General features: G+C 44.6%; 1 protein-coding gene across 2 annotated transcripts in view; it reads right to left on the bottom strand.

The window, feature by feature from the left end:
- MTHFD1 (methylenetetrahydrofolate dehydrogenase, cyclohydrolase and formyltetrahydrofolate synthetase 1) overlaps positions 1–18,213 on the bottom strand; it is a 56,300-nt gene that overhangs the window by 17,934 nt on the left and 20,153 nt on the right. For both annotated transcript variants that reach the window (XM_037125911.2, XM_037125913.2), the window contains 14 exons: positions 17,538–17,597; positions 17,071–17,124; positions 16,088–16,224; positions 15,844–15,944; positions 13,898–14,034; positions 12,993–13,104; positions 8,035–8,162; positions 7,481–7,578; positions 7,134–7,307; positions 6,150–6,286; positions 4,629–4,675; positions 3,695–3,802; positions 3,479–3,553; positions 1,234–1,336 (listed from right to left, as the gene is read on the bottom strand). In XM_037125911.2, coding sequence (XP_036981806.2) covers positions 1,234–1,336; positions 3,479–3,553; positions 3,695–3,802; positions 4,629–4,675; positions 6,150–6,286; positions 7,134–7,307; positions 7,481–7,578; positions 8,035–8,162; positions 12,993–13,104; positions 13,898–14,034; positions 15,844–15,944; positions 16,088–16,224; positions 17,071–17,124; positions 17,538–17,597 — 1,471 coding nt within the window. The remainder of the gene's footprint in view (positions 1–1,233; positions 1,337–3,478; positions 3,554–3,694; positions 3,803–4,628; positions 4,676–6,149; positions 6,287–7,133; positions 7,308–7,480; positions 7,579–8,034; positions 8,163–12,992; positions 13,105–13,897; positions 14,035–15,843; positions 15,945–16,087; positions 16,225–17,070; positions 17,125–17,537; positions 17,598–18,213) is intronic.

The raw sequence follows: 18,213 nt of genomic DNA, 5'->3' as shown, positions 1-18,213 counted from the left end.
CCCAGGACTAATCACTGTTGACATGTTAGTGTCTTTCCAATTTTGTTTTTTGCATGAAGCACCAAGAATAACAAAATACAAAATGAACAATACATTGGTAAGACTCCGAATGGGTCAAAGAGAAGAGGCATTCTTAACACACTTGATAACATGCCGAGTTATTTTCCATGAAGATGGAGAAATACCCAAAGCAGTGTCTTGTTTAGCACTCAGACGCTCACACGCTCCGCTTGACAAATGAAGGATGTAACGTACTGCTGAAGCCTACCCTTATTTTTCAAAAAGTACAATCAAGTTCCTTGTGCCTCATATCTCTGTATAAAACAGCCAGTCAATGGGTAAGACCCATTTTCCCCTAGTCTGCTTTTGCTTTCTTAAAAAACATAAATTAGACATTAAAGTGAAGGAAAAGTGAATGAGATACTAAATTTTCAAAATAGATCTTTAGCTTATTCCTCATAAAATATCATACCATCTGCCTAACACCACTGAATCAAAGGAATTATCATTATGGTTTTATATATTAAGAGAGTCGTCTTAAAAATGCCATTAGCCAGAAAGAGTTACTGAGCCAATGAAAACCACAAATACAGTCAACAAACTGGTCGCTAGCTGCATTCTGCATGACTCGATGAAAATTCCTTCTCAGCAGTGACGCAGGACAGATGGATGTACCTGGTACGAAACAAAACTCTGAGCTGGGCTGGTTGTGTGTAGAGAAAAGCAACGTATGGCAGTGAAGGCCAGCAGCTCACACACTAAACTGCCAAGGGTTTAAACCTTGAAGACTACCTGCTTTGTTACAGGAGAGTTTAATAAAATGAGGTAAAAATGAGTAGGCAGGTTGGAGAGCTACAAGAAAAATCAAGTCATTTATGCCAGACAAGAGTTCTGAGAATAAAGGGCAACATGAATCAGAAAGTGATTAAACAGAAAACTTGTGAAATATTATTTTTGGCGTATTCATGAGCTTCTATGAAAGCACCCTCACTCCAATCAACAGAGAACAGCCAGCAAATGCCCAACTCACTCAACAAGAGGTTGTCTGATTACAGCTAATAAGGAGAGAGCCGATGGAAGAGGCCGGAAATGGGAGTAAGTCACCATTCTGGTCACGTCTTAACCATGACATTACCAACACACAGCTTCCAGACCCCACATTTTAACCACTCACTGAGGGCATGGAGCGCAGGACAGCCGAAGACAAATGGGACATGTATATGGCTCTGGTACCTCTTTGCCAGGTTATGGATTCCGGATCAATATCCAGTCTAGCAAATCTGTTTATCTCTTCATCTGTCAGTGTGGCAGGGTCGGTCTTTTCAATGCCTAGTCTCTGAAGAGGTAGTAAAATCAGAATATAAAACAAGACAATACAAACAAAAGCATTATAAATTAAAAACATTTTTTGATTTCCTATCTCTGGCGAGGGCTCCCCCTGTAGAAAATAGAAACCACGTTTAATTTAGAAGGGAAAAACTATGATCCCTTTTGTGAAACCTTTACTTCCTCCTCATACGTGTACAAAGGTATTATCACACATTTGTCCCCATGGCTGTTTAGACCCATTTCCCTAAGCCTGGAAGTGCTGTACCTAATTCACCAAACCAAACATATTGAAAGGAAGTGCAAGGTGCAAAGCCTTTTCCATCAGACACTGAGAAGCTCAATTCAAATGAAATATTAGAAGGGCAAAAATAAGTATAAATCAATACAAATCTCACGTGAACATGTTTTTTATGTAGCACTGTACTTTTACAGCCCTCTTACTGTTCAAGGGCACAAAAAGGGGTTGTCTCTTCCTCTTCATAGCACTCGGCAATTGTCTCTATTTACAGTGTGTACATGGGTCACACCCTGAAATGGAAAATGCTTATCAAATGTAGTCTCCTTCTAACTCATGGTAGGTCTGAGCGGGTTCCGGCGAGCCCTCCTCCTTCCACAGTTCTGTCCCTGTGCTAGGAGGATTTCATTTTAAAACCTCAGACACGTTTTCAGGGCTGGAGCTCACTGGCTTGTCAAATAGCCTCACATTCCTAGCACAGGACATTGTTTACGGAAGTCACTAGGCTGAGAATCTGCTGTTGACAACCCACTCTTGCCGGAGCACCCGGAGGCAGACTGCAGTAACACTGTGCAACAGACGATGCTCGGGGACCCAGGACACAGGAGACTGCGGATCTAGGTGCAACCTGGTGAGGGGTCCTGTGGCCTTCCACAAATCCCTGGATTTCCAATCCTAGAGCTTTTCAAAGGACTATTTAATATTTAGTTCAGCGCCTCCTCACATGTGATAGGAAGTGCCATCAACAAAGGCAAGATTAGAAGTTGCTGGCTCTTCCCATGGGACTTTGCTGCCTCACCGAACACAGTTCTTTTATAAGTAGGGTGATATTTACCTTGCCTGATGCATAGGCCCGGGGGGAGGGGTGCAAAAACAAAATAAGCTAAGAAATATCACATTGTGTAAAAGTCACTTTTTCTCAAGTCTAGAAAAAATGCACATACATAAATACTGACAGAATTGTAAAGCAAGTAAGCCAAACTGTAAACAATGCATTTGGGTGAAGGGAAGCTTCATGCATTATTCTTACAGCATCAAAACATCAAGCTGTAGAAACTAAAACTAAAGTGAGACAAACAGTTGATACACACACAAGGAATGTAACCGTTCATTCATTTTTATTTTACGAACATGCCAGTTGTTTGTCCATTCATCCACTGAAAAAGGACCTTTGGGTTGTTTCTCGATTTGGGGAATTAAAAGAGCCTCTAAAACCTTTCATGTTTTTGTATGAACACAAGTTCACATTTCTCTTGGACAAATGAACCTAGGAGTGAGATTTCTGGCTATATGATTAGAATAGTGTATGTTTAATGACTACATATTTTTAGTAGAAACTCAGGCTAAATAGAGAAGTAACCATTCTTGCTTAAGGTGCCAGTGCTGGGGAGAGCAGAGATGCCAACTTCAAACCACTCAGCTGCGGGGCTGATACCCTGACTCCTGTCCATGCTACGGAGGAAACAGCATCTTCTCAGCTGAGGGCAGGTGGTCAGTGCTTTGTTTATTTCAAGACTAACCAGTGATAATTTACATATAAGTGAGAAAAACCCCTACCACCAATCTTTCTATGTATATCATGACCTTAAGGCTATGGTTATGGATGCAACTTTATCCAAAATAGTCTATACCATGGAGAATTCTACCTCTTATCAATTACCCAGTTGCATACCATATCAAAAATGAAGAGGGGCCCTAGCAGGTGTGGCTCAGTGGATTGAGCGTGGGCCTGTGAACCAAATAACTGCGGTTCGATTCCCAGTCAGGGCACATGCCTGGGTTGCAGGCCAGGTCCCAGCAGAGGATACACAAGAGGCAACCATACATTGATATTTCTTTCCCTCACTCCTTCCCTTCCCCTCTAAGGATAAATAAACAAAATCTAAAAAAAAAATGAAGAGGGGAGAAGCTTACCTGTAACCTTCGGATTTGGATATCAGAGAACTTTCTCACTCCATTTATTGCTGGTACCAAACGATTGAAGAGAGCCTTAAAGAAGAGGAACAGAAGGGCTTTTAAATGAAAGGAACCCCTCTGCCCTGCTCCGGGCACCAGCAGCACCTGAGGGTCCAACATTAATTGAGGTGTTTGAACCCTTTCAAAAGCGCCCACGGGGCCTTGGCACCGTACCTTGTCAGTCTGGGTCAGTTCATGGAATATCCGGGCATCAATGGCAGCAGCCACGAGGTTGTTAGCTGCAGTGATGGCGTGGATGTCACCAGTGAGGTGCAGATTAAACTACAAAAGAGCAGAAGACACATCAGTCCCCTAACTTTCCCACATTCAATCTGCTGCAACCGAGTCAATCCCTGTGTGAAAGCCAGTGGACAGCTGATGGACAGCTGACGGCAGCACTGCCAGTGGACAAACGGCCAGAACAGGCAGGTCTTGAAAACATAAACTACTGTCTTCAGGAGAAACAGGTTTTTCCTAAGTGACAGCCCAGGAACCACAAACACCATACCACCAGGATCTTCAGCAACACACTAATGTCCCTTAAACAGCGAGCAAGGGGGTACAGGGGAGCAACGCAACTCTGTGTCTGTACTTTGCTCACATTTCTACAGTTATTGCTCTGAATTTACTCCATGTTGGTTTTTCCCAGTCTCATGCTTCATTTGATCACTCGCTTAAAATTATTAATTTCGCCCTGGCTGGCATAGCTCAGTGGATTGAGCACGGGCCTGTGAACGAAAAGATCACGGTTCGATTCCCAGTCAGGGCACATGCATGGGTTGCAGGCCAGTTTCCAGCAGGGGGCACATGAGAGGCAACCGTACATTGATATTTCTCTCTCCTTCCCTTTCTTTCTAAAAGATAAATAAATTAATTAAATTAAAAAAATTATTAATTTCCCCCTGAAAACCAGACTTTGAAGTCTTTTTCATCCAAAAAAAAAAAAAAGCTGTCTTAAAACTTTGAAAATTAAGATTTTTTTCCCCTTGAGTGTTGCTTCTGTTGGAAAATGAGTCATTTGTCTATTTAGACCTCTACAAAAAGATTAATTTCTTGGAGCACAAACTATAATAAAGGGTCTGACTCAACCAAATCCCAGGACATTTACCTCTTCCATAGGAATGACCTGGGAGTAGCCACCACCAGCAGCGCCACCTAGAGGACAGGTCAAGGGTGAGGCTCATGTTAAGCATGTTTCTCCACAAAGAGGAAATCAAATAGATTTTTGTAACTGCTATGCATATCGTTTATTTACTTTTTATACCTATTTGGACAGATTTGATCAGTGTTTTTATTTTTTCTCTACCAGGCTAAGATACCGGATCTTTCTTTTGCTGAAACAGTCTCTTGGCTGAAATCTGAGCTAACTGACAAACTATGACGAACATGCACACGCTGACTCTTTATCTTTGGAGACAGGTTCCCCGTGATGCCTGACATCTGTGAAAAGACCCAGATGACGGTTACATAAAGGCAAACCCGTTCAATTTCCCACTCTCATAAACACTGCTCTGGCATTAAAAAAGCAGTATTTAAAATGCATATAAAATAAGCAATACTTAAAACACACACACCAAACACAAACACAAGGACTGTGATTCTTCCTAAATAGGAGACATAGGTTAGAAAAAAGATTAATCGCTAAATTTTTGATGGCGTATTTGGATTATTAGCCAAAAGCCAATTAAAAAAATCCAGATTTTGGAGATACAGATTTTTAAATTTTTGATGAGGCAGGGACTGCACAATAAAAAAGGGTTCATTCCGATACTGAAAGGGATTCAAGCTCAAAAGCAGAACTAAGCACATTTACAAAACAGATCAAAATGACAGGCCGAAGAGCAAAGGTGTACCTGAGTTAACTTTCACAGTCATCATCAGAACAAGCAGAATATGGGATACCCTACCACTAGGCAAATGAGAAAGCAAATTCTGGGAAGCTATTACGATTAATAAAAAATAATTTTCATTAGAAGAACATCTGCAGTACTGCAGCTATCAAACACTGAGGGCGAAGTTCGATTACTGACCTCGCATTTTTAAGCACCAGGTGAAACCCTGCGCTGATGGTGCTGCTCCAGAGCTTGAAGCAGACACGGGGCCCACTCTGGCACTTAAGAACAGTGCCCTTGACCTAGCTGTCTCTGAAGTCCCAGTTGCTGCTATTGTAAAAGATACTATCTTATCTTAGAAAATAAAATTACATGCATCAACTGCTTAGCACAACACCTGGCATAAGGCACATACTCAACAAGGGGAGGCTTTTCCTATTCCCGTAGGTACAGTATCTGTAGGGTTTGCCTATGTCTCTAGAAAGTCAGCATGGTGACTGGTAGCTGTGATTACCTTTGTTGTTACCAAGGCAGCTGGCTATTAGTCATATTAAAGTGCCTCTGCCTACAGAGTACCCATGGTAGGAATCCTGTGCAGCGTCAAACAGTGACAGCAGGAGCTGGGGTGACTCGAGGAAAGCCTTTACCAAAGGCACTGTGACAGGGGGTGTGAGGAAGACATTCTAGCGCCTTAAGTGAGCTGAAGACCACAGAGCATTCATGGGTCAAGAAAGCCTGGGAAGCCTGAAGGAGAGGCGGGTGTATTCCCACCACCCAAGGTCCGGTCCCTCCCATACCTTTTATTCCAAAGGTGGGGCCCTGAGAAGGCTGGCGCACACACGCAAAGACGTTCTGATGGAGGTGGGCTCCGAGGGCTTGCACCAGCCCGATTGTGGTCGTGCTCTTCCCCTCTCCCAGGGGAGTGGGAGTTATTCTTCAAGATGAAAGCAAAAGAGGCAAAATTACATTCAGGGGAATTAAATTGATGTGAATCACTAAGTCAGACCTCACAGATCCTAGAGAATGATTCTTCATTTGAATAATAAGAAAGACAAAAGACCTGAAAAGGATCTCTGGAGTCTTAATTATAATTTCCTCCCAGTTTTAAATTAAAAACATTGCTGTGCTTTCGCACTTCCCACTGTAAGGAGCAAATATACTTTATCTTGTAGACTCTAGAAAGACATTGCTATGATTTAAATGTCTCTATTTAGTCTCAAAAACTAGCTTTTATATGTAAGTGAGGCCAAGCAATAAAAATGAATGCTTGCCCTGACTGGTGACTCCACTGGACGTCATCCAGCAAAGTGAAAGGTCACTGGTTCAATTCCCCTTCAGGGCACATGCCTACGTCGTGAGTTCGGTCCTGGTTAGGGCATGCAGATGACTGATGTTTCTCTCTCACAACAGTTCTCTCCCTGTCTTTCTCCCTTCCTTCCCCTCTAAAACTAGATAAATAAAATCTTTAAAAAAAGAATGCTCAATAGAGCTGAAGGATTAATGAACTTGGGGTTTAAAAAAATAGCAATTCCACATGAAGACCAGGTTTTAGGACCCAACTCTTCCACTAACTTGAAAATTTTTCTCATCTCTGAAGGTTATATTCTGCTCTGACTTCACAGGGTGGCTGTAAGGATCAAAGCAGATAAAAATACCCAGGAAAATGCTACAGCCAAAGTAAAGGAACCTTCGCATATATATGCTAAGTGTGAACGCAAGCCCTTCTAATAATAATCAAGATTAATATTAAGATGTGATTGGCAAATGAATAAAAAACACACCCAGTCACCACCACGTATTTCCCATCGGGCTGTGACTTCAGGCGTTTCAGCACCGACAGCATAACTTTGGCCTTCGTTTCCCCGTACGGTTCCACCTCTTCAGAGAACAGACCGATTTCTCGAGCCAGGTTGCCAATGGGCTTGGGCTTGTGGGATCGCGATATGTCAATGTCACTTAAAAGAAATACAGAGAAGGTGAATCAATCTTTATTCATGGAATGAATTACTCCAACCCTAGTAATGCCCCACCCCAACCACTGACGGTACTTTCAGAAGGGGTGTCTGTGTCACCGTAGCTATAAACCAACAACCCACAAAGTTTGGAACCTGTAAAATTTTATTTTTACCTAGGAACAGGTGTCTTGAGGTTAAGCTTGGTGTACTGAATTGGCCACTTTCCTGGCTTAAATTTTTCCAGGAAACGCTTTGCACTCTCTACTGTGCTCTAAACAAAATGACAGAAACGGAACGTAAGTGATTATTTTAACCTCCACTTCAACTCTGAATTCCAGATCACTCAAGTTCAATCACAAAATGAACGGCTTTGTGGTCCACCTATGAATGTGCTTCAATTCTAGGCAAGTGTCTGTAGGCCCCTAAAATGCCCTGGGCTGCCTGCCTTTCCCTGTTCAGCTAGTGTGGGTTAAAAAGTGTCTGCACTTTTCTTTTCCTGGAGTTATATTCCAAACTAAATGAGAATCGTGCCTTCCCTACTTTCCTCTGCTAATACAATGAATTCTTTTTCTCTTTTCTTCCACTGCCTTTTTTTTTTTTCTTCAATGAATTCATAGCCTTGCTTAGCTTCTAGCAGGTTTTATGACATTTCTACTTGGGCAGAAAAGCAGTAACTTGAATTCCATCAGTTTCCTAGAACTAATAAGAAACTTTTACTCAAACGCACCTGCATGAGCATGGCCACGGTCATGGGCCCAACGCCGCCAGGAACAGGAGTGATGAAGCCCGCCCTCTCCTTTGCCTCACTGTACGCCACATCGCCCACAATCTTTTTCCCATTCGGTTTGGTGTTGTCTGGTCAAGGCAAGGGGGGAAAAATCAAAACAAAGTCTCGGAATTGTAATCCTGGTGTTTATTTCTAAATTAAGTGATTAACTACAACCCCTTGTTCCAAAAACTAAGTAAGTTTAGAATGTGTAGCCCCATCTGGCTCAAGTGCCTGCTTTACTTAGAAGCTATGGGATGACAGGTGTTAGCTGTTTCCTTGGGATAAATTTATCTCACCTGCAAAAATTCACAAGGCGTTTCAGTGTTTTTTAGAACTAGAAAAATCCTTTTGTAGTGTCAGGTGGCAAACAAAATACCAACACTCTTTTACCCTTTAAAAAATATTTTATTTATTTTTATAGAGAGGGGAAGGGAAGGAGAAAGAGTGGGAAAGAAACATCAATGTGTCCCCTACTGGGGACCTGGCCTGCAACACCAGGCATGTGCCCTGACTGGGAATCAAACCGGCAACCCTTTGCTTTACAGGCCCGTGCTCGATCCACTGAGCCACACCTGCCAGGGCTCTCTTTTACTCTTAAAGACAACTACCCAATTTATAATGAGCTCCTTTTAAAATGTTAATTTGCCGAGGCCTACAAAGGAATTTTTTGGGTGCACAAAGCTTCAACTACATCACAGCTGCCAGACACCGTTTCTACAGCAACTGCCAGCATTTTGTAAGCTCCATGCATGAGACGGAGGAACAATTCAACACCCAGTTCCAAAGAGGAGCAGCTACTTAAATGTATGTGAAAGGCAAAGAATATAATTACACTTCCCTTAAAAAGATACAAGAATAACTACAATTCCTACAAGCAACGAAGAGCTATTCAAGGGAACAAAACCCAGTGATGCATCATTGCTCACTCACACAAAAATCATCTCCACTGGGCTTCGGAGCACTTCCGGCAGGGGCCGGGAGACGGGGCTGGACCTGGCAGCTCTGAGGCTTCCGAGGCAGGAGCCCACAGGACCTCAGGACACTTTACCACCCTCTCTGATCACATCTCCACAACCAAGACAGGATGCATCAGAGTACAGCGGGTCCCCAAATAACATCATCTCATTCAATGTCATTTTGTTATAACATGGGTGAAAAAAACCCAGCAACCTGATTCCTTGCTGGGGCCACTGTTTGTGGGGGGTCTGCACATTCTCCCTAGGTCTGTGTGGATCTGCTCTGGTTTCCTCCCCCATCCCAAAGATGTGCAGGTGAGGTGGACTGGCGTGTCTAAATCGTCCCCCTCTGAGTGTGGGTGTGCGTGATTTGCCCTGCGATGGAAAGGGTCCTGACCAGGACTGGTTCCCTCCTTGTGCCCCAAGCTGCAGGACTAGGCTCCCGCTACCTGTGCCCCTGAACTGGAAGAAGCGGGCTGAAAAATAATGATCTCATTCGTTTTTATTCATCTTTCTTAAACGTACATATAGCTCACATTTATTTTGATGTTTAATATTAAAAGTGTTTCAGTCTTTATTTAGAAGTTTGGTGATTTTTTTGTAACCAGAAATATGCCATAAAAACTTCATTCTGGCTTATATCAATTAGCCTGCAGTAAAATTGGTTTCTTTGTACATTGTTTCACTTACAAACCAGTTTCTCAGAACCTACAGCCAATGTTAACTGAGGGCTGACTGTAACCAAAAGGCCAGAATTAAGAGACCGAGGCTGGAGGATCGGCTCTTCCACTACCTACTAGTCCTCAGCCCCTGTGAGTGTCTTCTGATGAGGACTCTAAAGATGCAAAAATGGATTAATACTACCTACTTCACACACCTGCTGAGGACCAAGTGAGAAAATGTGCATACTCTTGAAACTGAAAAAGCATTCTCCAAACTTAAGAGTTTCTCTTCCCACAGTAAATAAAATATTTTTTACACATACTACAAGGAGCTGACAAACAAAAACTCCTCACATCGTTTTCAGGTTTCCAGAAGATTATACAGCAGCAGCTCTGGCAGAACATTTCCTCTCATAACCACTAAAGTCCTTTCAAAACACCAAGGAAATACCATTAAGGGTTTGTCTTTTGTTCAGGTTTTAATAGCCTAATGCTGAAGTTAGCTTCAAATACCCCAGGACCCTCATTTTATGTTTTAATGTTGGTCATGTTCTCCACGTTTCTCAGTACGTGGGAGACACAGCAACTGACTGCCCATCAGCACTGCAAGGATGGGCTCAGTGGGCTGCTTCACCGACTCCGTCAGGGCCGCCTGGAGTGCTGGCTGATGGGTGCGCAGTGTTTTGTGGAAAGTATGATGCGGTCAGTGGAAAAAGTGACCACTTCCCAATCTAGGTAAGTGTATGGCTTTAGTAACCAACAAACATCTTGGTTAAATACCTCAGGCCTAGAATTCCTCTTTCATTGGGAATTATAGGTGCAAAATTCAACTGAAGATCCAACTGAGTCTTGACTCCTTTGCATTTAATTTGGGGACCCTTAAACACACAGCCCAGTGTAAAGGCCACTGTGCTGGAGAAGTTGAGACTGGATTGGGATATGGTGGGGAATCTGTCCCTTCTTTTTATAACCCCTCCAAATAAAACTTGTGTTAATCTACCCCTTCTCAAATTATCTTACTAACTCAAGCAGGAAGAACACTTTGACATGCTTCTCTGGCCAATTCTTTCTGCTCTGCACTTGAAACTTAAAAATACTCCTTTTTTGGAAAAAATAAAAGTGCACACTTTAATTCATTCTTTTTTGGCAAGTGACTTACAATGTTTTCCCTGAGTGAACCATGTAAATGATTTAACCAACCGAAATATGAACCAAGCAGTGGCCCAGCTGTTGGAACACGGTCCTTCCAAAGGGAAGAGAACAGGCCTTAGAGCCTCTAGCCCACCCGTGGCCTACAGCTCAGTGACTGCGCCATTGGGAGGGAACAACGAAATCCAGCCTTACTGACATTTATTTACTTATGTGCCCAGGATCAGCAAAATGCAGCTGACCAGAAAGGACGATGCTACATTGACCTTACTCACATGTTACCATCTCCATGAGGAATAATGTGAACAGGATGACAAGTTTCATATGTAAGTCAACGTTTCATACCTGTCTGTAAGGCTTAGGCTCCCCACCCAAGTGTCTCTTCCAAGTGTCATCTCCCCCAAATCCGGTCCCCGCCCCCCAACAAAATGCCCAAAGCAGAAATATTATACAGAGGATATAAGGTTTTAAGCAGAATGAGCTTGAGAGTCATATTGCAAGTACTCAAAAGTAAGGAGTTGTAGGTGAGCACTTTTTAATCATCCATCAGATAATTACACTACAAAAAAACCGAGTGCTCAATTATGTGCTACTGTCTTAAAAGCACGGTGGGGAGAGTAGGAGGCACGTTAAAGACAGTGAAGGCTTGACAGTGACTAATATTCCTGGCAGCTCAGTGTCTGTATTTCAAACTTGAGATGGGAAGGGAGAAAAAAGATTATTCTTGCTATAACTCCCTTCAACAACTGAACAGACATGAGTGCAAGCAGTTAGAAGGCATACATACACTAGTCATGGCACAGCAGAAACCACCCGCCCCGAGGCTGATGAGCCAGTGGAGGACAGCACAGGCCACCAAGTATGAGACACACACATGAAGAAGACTCACATGATACAAGAAACACCAAGTGTACGAGACGGGGAGATGGAGGGAGGGAGAGGATTTTCAAAAGGAGAGAGATCATCCTTTGTTGAGCGGGAATTAGACAAGGTTTGAAAAGAAGAAGGGGCCTTTCAGACAGAGAGAAGGTGGGGAGGAAGTGGTTGAAAGTGAAGATCACAGCTGAACGAATGGAATTTTGTGTAGCCCACAGCCTGGGCTGGTTTCTGATGCAGAGAGACAGTCCTTCGATTACAGATGGTTCTTTTGTGAGTCCATGAGGTGTGCACACCGGTATTCCCCATACTGTCCTTCCAAATTTGTGTCTGAAAATGTCATGAAGAAAGAACAGACTTCCGCTAAAGATGCAGTCATACATGCCGCAAAGGACAGACCAGGCATGCGTGGGAAGGCACGTGGTCCGTTTACGACAATTTAAGACAGGCATTTGCAAGTGCACGTTGAGAACGAGGGCTGCAGAGGGGGCTGAGACTAGTGCAGGGTGGAGGAATGAGACGAGTGACATGGGAAGAGGAGCTCATGGGCCCATGTCAAGGGGCAAAGGCAGACAGCTGGATCCGACTGGGGGTCGGACCAGGGAGGAATTCACCGCAGTTCATCCGGCTAAGGGGGCTGACACTCAATGGTGACACTGACTGACGACACAGGGGAGAAGAAAAATTCTGCTATTTAAAAAGAAACCCAATAGAGGGAATACATTGGGAGGGAAACTAAAAGGTTCCAGACCATGGGAAGGCAGACTGGTGATATTAAAAACAAAAACAGGAGTGAAGCATGAACTGGGGGGAAGAGGCCAAGGACAGCTGTGGACAAGGCTATAAGGCCAGCTTGATCCTCTCTGCCTAGAAAAACAGCAAGTCGAACGCCCTCTCTGCAAAGCCCTCGAGCAGACTCTCAGCAGAATTAGCCCCTTCTCCTGGAGTCTCCCAGCACTTTGCAAAGATGACACTGTATTTCAAACCTGTCCATCCTTTGTTAAAATAAGGGGTAATCTGTACATAAAGACAGAGGGAGGCCTCTCTCGGGCCCTCTCCCCGGACATCATCTCGGGAGGGCGACAGCTCAGTGGTGGCTGCAGCGCCTACTAACTGTGAGCACCCACGGGCAGGCCAGTCACAGCCTGGCACCCGAGCACCTCACGCTGACAACAGGACAAGGGTTCTCATTTAGGCTCCAGCTGATGACCCAGACATCCTCCTCTGCCCAGCCCTCCGCCACAAACCACCTTCCTCCCCCAGCGACACCCACCTGAAATGTAATTGATTCCACAGTCGATGACGATCGCCCCAGGTTTGATCCACTCCCCTTTCACCATCTCAGGCTGACCAGTTGCGACCACGAGGATGTCCCCTTTACTTACCTATGGAAACAGGGTTCTGACTTCAGAAACTAAACGACACCCCTTTCATCCCTGCATGAATTTTTCACTGTCATCAGCTAGTTTCTGCAGGCCACGCACTGACAGCCCTTCATGTGCTATGCTCACTCCGGCATGGAAGCTCCCCTTCCACACGGTATTTTACCGAACAGAAACTCGATGAGACCCTGCAGGACAGGGAGGAGTGCAGGCTTGGAGCGCGGCCTGGGGAGATGTCCCCAAATGGCAAAACACCCCGAGACTGCCCCTCTCCGATGGAGTGTCGGAACCACTGCCTTCCGCAGGGCACTGCTCGGGGACGATTACAAGGGAAGGCGCTGGGCCTCTCTCCAGCGCTCTCCCCACTTCTAACAGACTGCACTGTCAATGGGGATATGCACATACGAGAACAAGCTGCGACGGATGTCGTAGGACCTCTGTCCACATCTGAGGTCACCATTGTTATCACTTGGAATCTGGTGGCCAGGGGTCAATCCCAGTGCTTATTCTGCTAATCCCTCTCTACCATATGGGGGACTGGTGTAGGAAGAATATAGTCAGAACAAAATCTGTATAACTTTGGGCAAGTTTTTTATGTGAATTTGTTCCTTCGTCTTGTGAAATGAACCAAGAATCATAGAATTATTCCAGCGGTTAAATGAGATAATGAGGTAAAGGGCATTAGCAGTTTCTGGCACTTAAAGGTTAGCTTTTCCCATTGAGTGAGAACCCACCACACACATGCGCGTGCACGCACACACACAGATGGTCTTCCGCTCCACCGCGGACCCCCTACCTCCTCGTCCAGGTTGGCAGTCTTGGAGTGGCAGGTGGTCACTGTGGCATGGTTCCACAGGAGCAGGTCATGCATGGGCGCGCCGACTATTTTGCTGCGCCCGACCACCACAGCGTGCCTCCCGGCAATCTGCACCCCTGAGAGAAAAGCCAGTGCGCGTCAAAAGACTGGGGGGAGCCGCCCCCCTTCACATGCCACCCAAGTGGGGCAATTCGGAACAAGTGCACAGAAACATATTCTGAGCGTCAAAAAGAAGTCTTCCTAAAAACACTCTTTCTTGGGAAATAATATTCTCAGCTCTAGGGTTTTAGCTACAAACTGGTGCTTGTACATGTATCCTTCTTGCTGTGGGTTTCTGAGAGCAGCTTAAGCCAAGAACCACTGAGTCAGTGACAGAGGAGTGGGAAGAAAACCTACACTCAAAGAAAAAGAGAAATCCTGACAGAACAGCTAATAAACAGCCATGTGGAAGACTACGTCGGATTAAATTACATGGGAAAAAAGTTGTAACAAATAGGGGGCCTGTAATGGGGCGGGGGGAAGTGAGGGGAATTAGGTTATTACTATTGGTGATTCTTTCCAACTTTCTAAACTTATTTATGTACCTCACTTAAATTTCTGTTTTGGCTTAGGGCCTGGCCATAGGGTCATTTGCTGGGAAGTGATAAAAGGGAATTTTAACTGTAGTAGAAAAGGCTTTCTTTTTGACTACCCAGCTTCCATTCTTGTGGCACTATACCAATGTTCCTTTTGTGACAGACATACTCTATTTAATAGAGATGGTCTGGGTAAGCACCCAATAGTGGACAAGTGATCATATCTCATCCTGGCCAATGAGATCCAATCCCATGACTGTGAGGCACAAGGATGGAACAAGGCTGAAGCTGCTTGGGACCACCAAGTGAAGTATAAGAATGAGCTAGAAAAAGCACAAATAAAGGGCTCTGCCTGAGCCCTCTTCCTAGTCATGGCTGAAGTAGACTCCTGTATAAGGTAATTGGTGCTTAAAGTGAACTTCTTACAAACCATTAATTTTATCCGCAAAAGATAAGCTTCTATGTAATGTTAACATCATAAACATCTAGAAGCAAAGCCCTCAAAGTCTGAAGTTTAAAAGGTACTTTACTATCCTTTTTAGAATTCAGCAAACGACCGGACGCTGCATTAGAGCAAATGACAGCTTCGCTATCAGTAAAAGGAAGTGGGAACCTGCAGCTGCTGAGGCTCATGGGATTTGTTTTTATCCAGTTGCAACAAACTGTTTGTTACATATGCTGTGGCACATAAATTTAGTTAAGGGACTGAGAGCTGTCCTGAGGCTTGTAGCTTGACCTTTTCTTGCCAACCACAGAAAACCTTCTTTTGCAATGGCCAACATTTTCCACTTGAAACTTCTGATCCACTTCCTCTAAACAGGACAAACTTTTTGTTAAAAAAAAAAAAAGCTTTGCTAAAAGCATTTCTGATGAAATTAAAATACCAAGATGCTGACTAGGTAATAAGATATAATGCAGCCAATTAATTGTTAAGAGACTGTTTCCAGCCATCTGTCTAGTTCTAGAACTACTGTCTCCACAGCGGTTCTGGGTACCCACTGGGGAGTGGGGGACTTTTCACTTTGCACCCTTATATACCATCTCATTTCTCACTGCCATGTAGGTAATTCTTTCACACACAAAAAAATTTGCTTTGAACTCAAAATAACTTGGAGCTCTGCTGCCTCGCGAACAAATTACTCAGTCGTTTGGAGCCTTTTGGACACTTAGAGTACTATTTCATAGGCTTGCTGAGAAAATTCAGTGAGAATTTAGGTAAAGTCTGGCAGACAGGTCACTTGTGCCAATGGAGTCCAACCACACAGGGCCCGCAGTGCAGCTCCTCTGCCCGTCTATGTGCCAAGATTGGGCTCTACGAAATGGTGCTTTGTTTTTGGTTCTTGTTTTCACCTGTCCCTTTGATGAGCTCCAAGCATCCTTTAGGTGTACAAGGGATGAAACAGCCATTCAGGTCGCCTCTGGCAAGTTTTCCAGCACTGATGTTAGTCAATCTAAAACAGTAAAAGCAGTGAAGGGGGAGGTAAAACTAAATTAGGTGCCTTTATTCTTCAGAAGCAAATACGGTGTGTTCTGGACAGAGCAATAAATTATCCCTGGAATCGGGCCATGTGACGTAGAGTCAAGCCACACTCACCCGTCCACGTCCTTCTCCGGTGCGATAGCATTGACCACTGCTTCGGTGTTAATGGGATTTTCCGAATCTAAAGGTAGCTGCACTATGAACCCATGCACGGTGATGTCTTCGTTCAAAGACGTGATGTGCTTTAACACCTGAAAACAGTACCACAGGCAGCCTGGATGCCACAAAGAAACACTTTCCGAGTCAAGGAGAGGCTGTCCCGTTTCCCTCCAAGAGTGTAACTGCCGTCCTCTCAGAACGCACGCCCCCTGGGCCCTGAGAGCAACTCTCCTTTGACATGGAATGTCATCTTCAGGGGTCTGGTCAGGAACCCACTGAAGAAGTAAGAACTTCAGCAGTACTATCCATGTTACCACCATCCAAATCGAGATTTCCGTGATGACAGAAATGCTCTATAATTTACAACTTAGAATATAATAGTGGCTACTGAATACTTGAAACATGACCAATATAACCAAGGAACTGAATTTGAAATATTATTTCACTTTAATTCAATGGCCACACAGGGCTAGCGGCTACCCTGTCCACCAGTGCAGATGGGGAACATTTCCATGACCTTAGAAAGTTCTTTCTCCCTTCAGTTAACCCCCCCACCTATATATAAGAACCGCCGCTCTGACTTTAATCACAGACGCTGATTCTGCCTATGCTTTCGCATCATCTAAACAGAATACATGTTTGGTTTATAACATGCATGTAACTACAGGCCAAGGATCACTTTTTCCCGAACGCTGCAGGTGGTGGGCAAACAAATGATGCTGCGATCACACTGTGAGTAGCAAACACTCATGCCCCAGCGCTGCACCATTTACTCTGTAGGTATTTTCGAAGATTTTCTGCAGGCAGAATCTGAAAGAAACAATTACTGGGAGGGCTTTCGTATGCTGAATGTATCAATCCCCCAAGTCCCACTAAATCGAAAACCGGAGAGGAAAGCCTTCAGCTGCACTCTTAACACTTAGTTCCTAAAAGCTCACCTCAGATTCCGTGGCAGTTCTTGGTAACTTAATGTGAGTGGCTTTGATCCCAATCTGCAAAAATGAACATTTAAAACAGGTGTTTGGCAAGAGAACTTGAGACACAGGCCCCTTTCTTTCATAGCCATGACAAAAACCACCCACAGGGTGTTAGTAACCGCTTCACCCCACATTCTCAAGACGTTGTCTCATTCTGACCCACTCATCATCTACTCGTTAACTGTCATCACTGCACAAGCAATTTCCTGTCCTCTATTCCTGCTCTTTGGGAAGTAGGCAGATCACTGATTAGAAAACATTCAAGGGTAAACCAGAGGCCGAAGCTCTGAGCCACTCAGTTCTGACTTGTGAAATCGAAGTCCACTGCGGGTGACCAAATTCCTTATGGGAAGGGAATAAGGGGCGAGGGGTGACAGGCAGGAGCTGGGGTGGGGTGGGGCCAACGACGCGGCTGTTCCCGCCTTTACCTCCTCTGCAGCCTTCAGCTTCACATTTATATAAAGATTGGAATCATCTCTGTCGCCAACCTAGAATAATAAACACATGCAAATCAGACGATTAGGGAAAGACAAGGCGCACAGAAAAGTTTCTAAAATTTTATTTTGATAAAAGAAAGGTTTAATCATGAGATTCTTGTGGCAGAGAACTCCAACTGGAGAATGAGGAAAACGTCGGGGCGGAGTGGAGGGAGACCTCCCCAAACATGCCCCCTCCACCCCGGTTCCCACTGAAAAAGCCAAAAGAAGAGAAAAAGCAGGGGACTGCCTGTATCTGCCTTGGAAATCAGGCACGTGTGCCGCAGGCCTGCGGAAACATGTGGAGATTCTGCGTACTGCCGAGCTGCCCTGCCAGATCAACAGGCCCGAGGAACCGTCATCAGGCAAGAGCAACGACACAGGTGAAACAAGGCAGCTGGGACAAGAACACCCAGAGGGCACATTCTGACCTCTCTCCCCCACTCCCAGGGGCAGTGGAAAGCGCTTCCCAACACGCAGAGATGAGAAACCAGCTAGGGTGGACCTCCTTCCAGCTTATACAGAGCAGACACCTATGCAAGGCAAAGGGCGGTCTGCTGCCCTCAGGACAGAGTGGAAGCCCAATCCTTTGACTCCCCGAGCCTCATCTCATCATGTCCCTCCTGTG

This window comes from Artibeus jamaicensis, unplaced genomic scaffold, assembly GCF_021234435.1.
Source record: "Artibeus jamaicensis isolate MK-2021 breed Jamaican fruit bat unplaced genomic scaffold, CSHL_Jam_final contig_851, whole genome shotgun sequence".
Lineage (NCBI taxonomy): Eukaryota > Metazoa > Chordata > Mammalia > Chiroptera > Phyllostomidae > Artibeus > Artibeus jamaicensis.
Note: the sequence above shows the minus strand (reverse complement) of the source record. Positions and strands in the feature narration are given on the sequence as shown.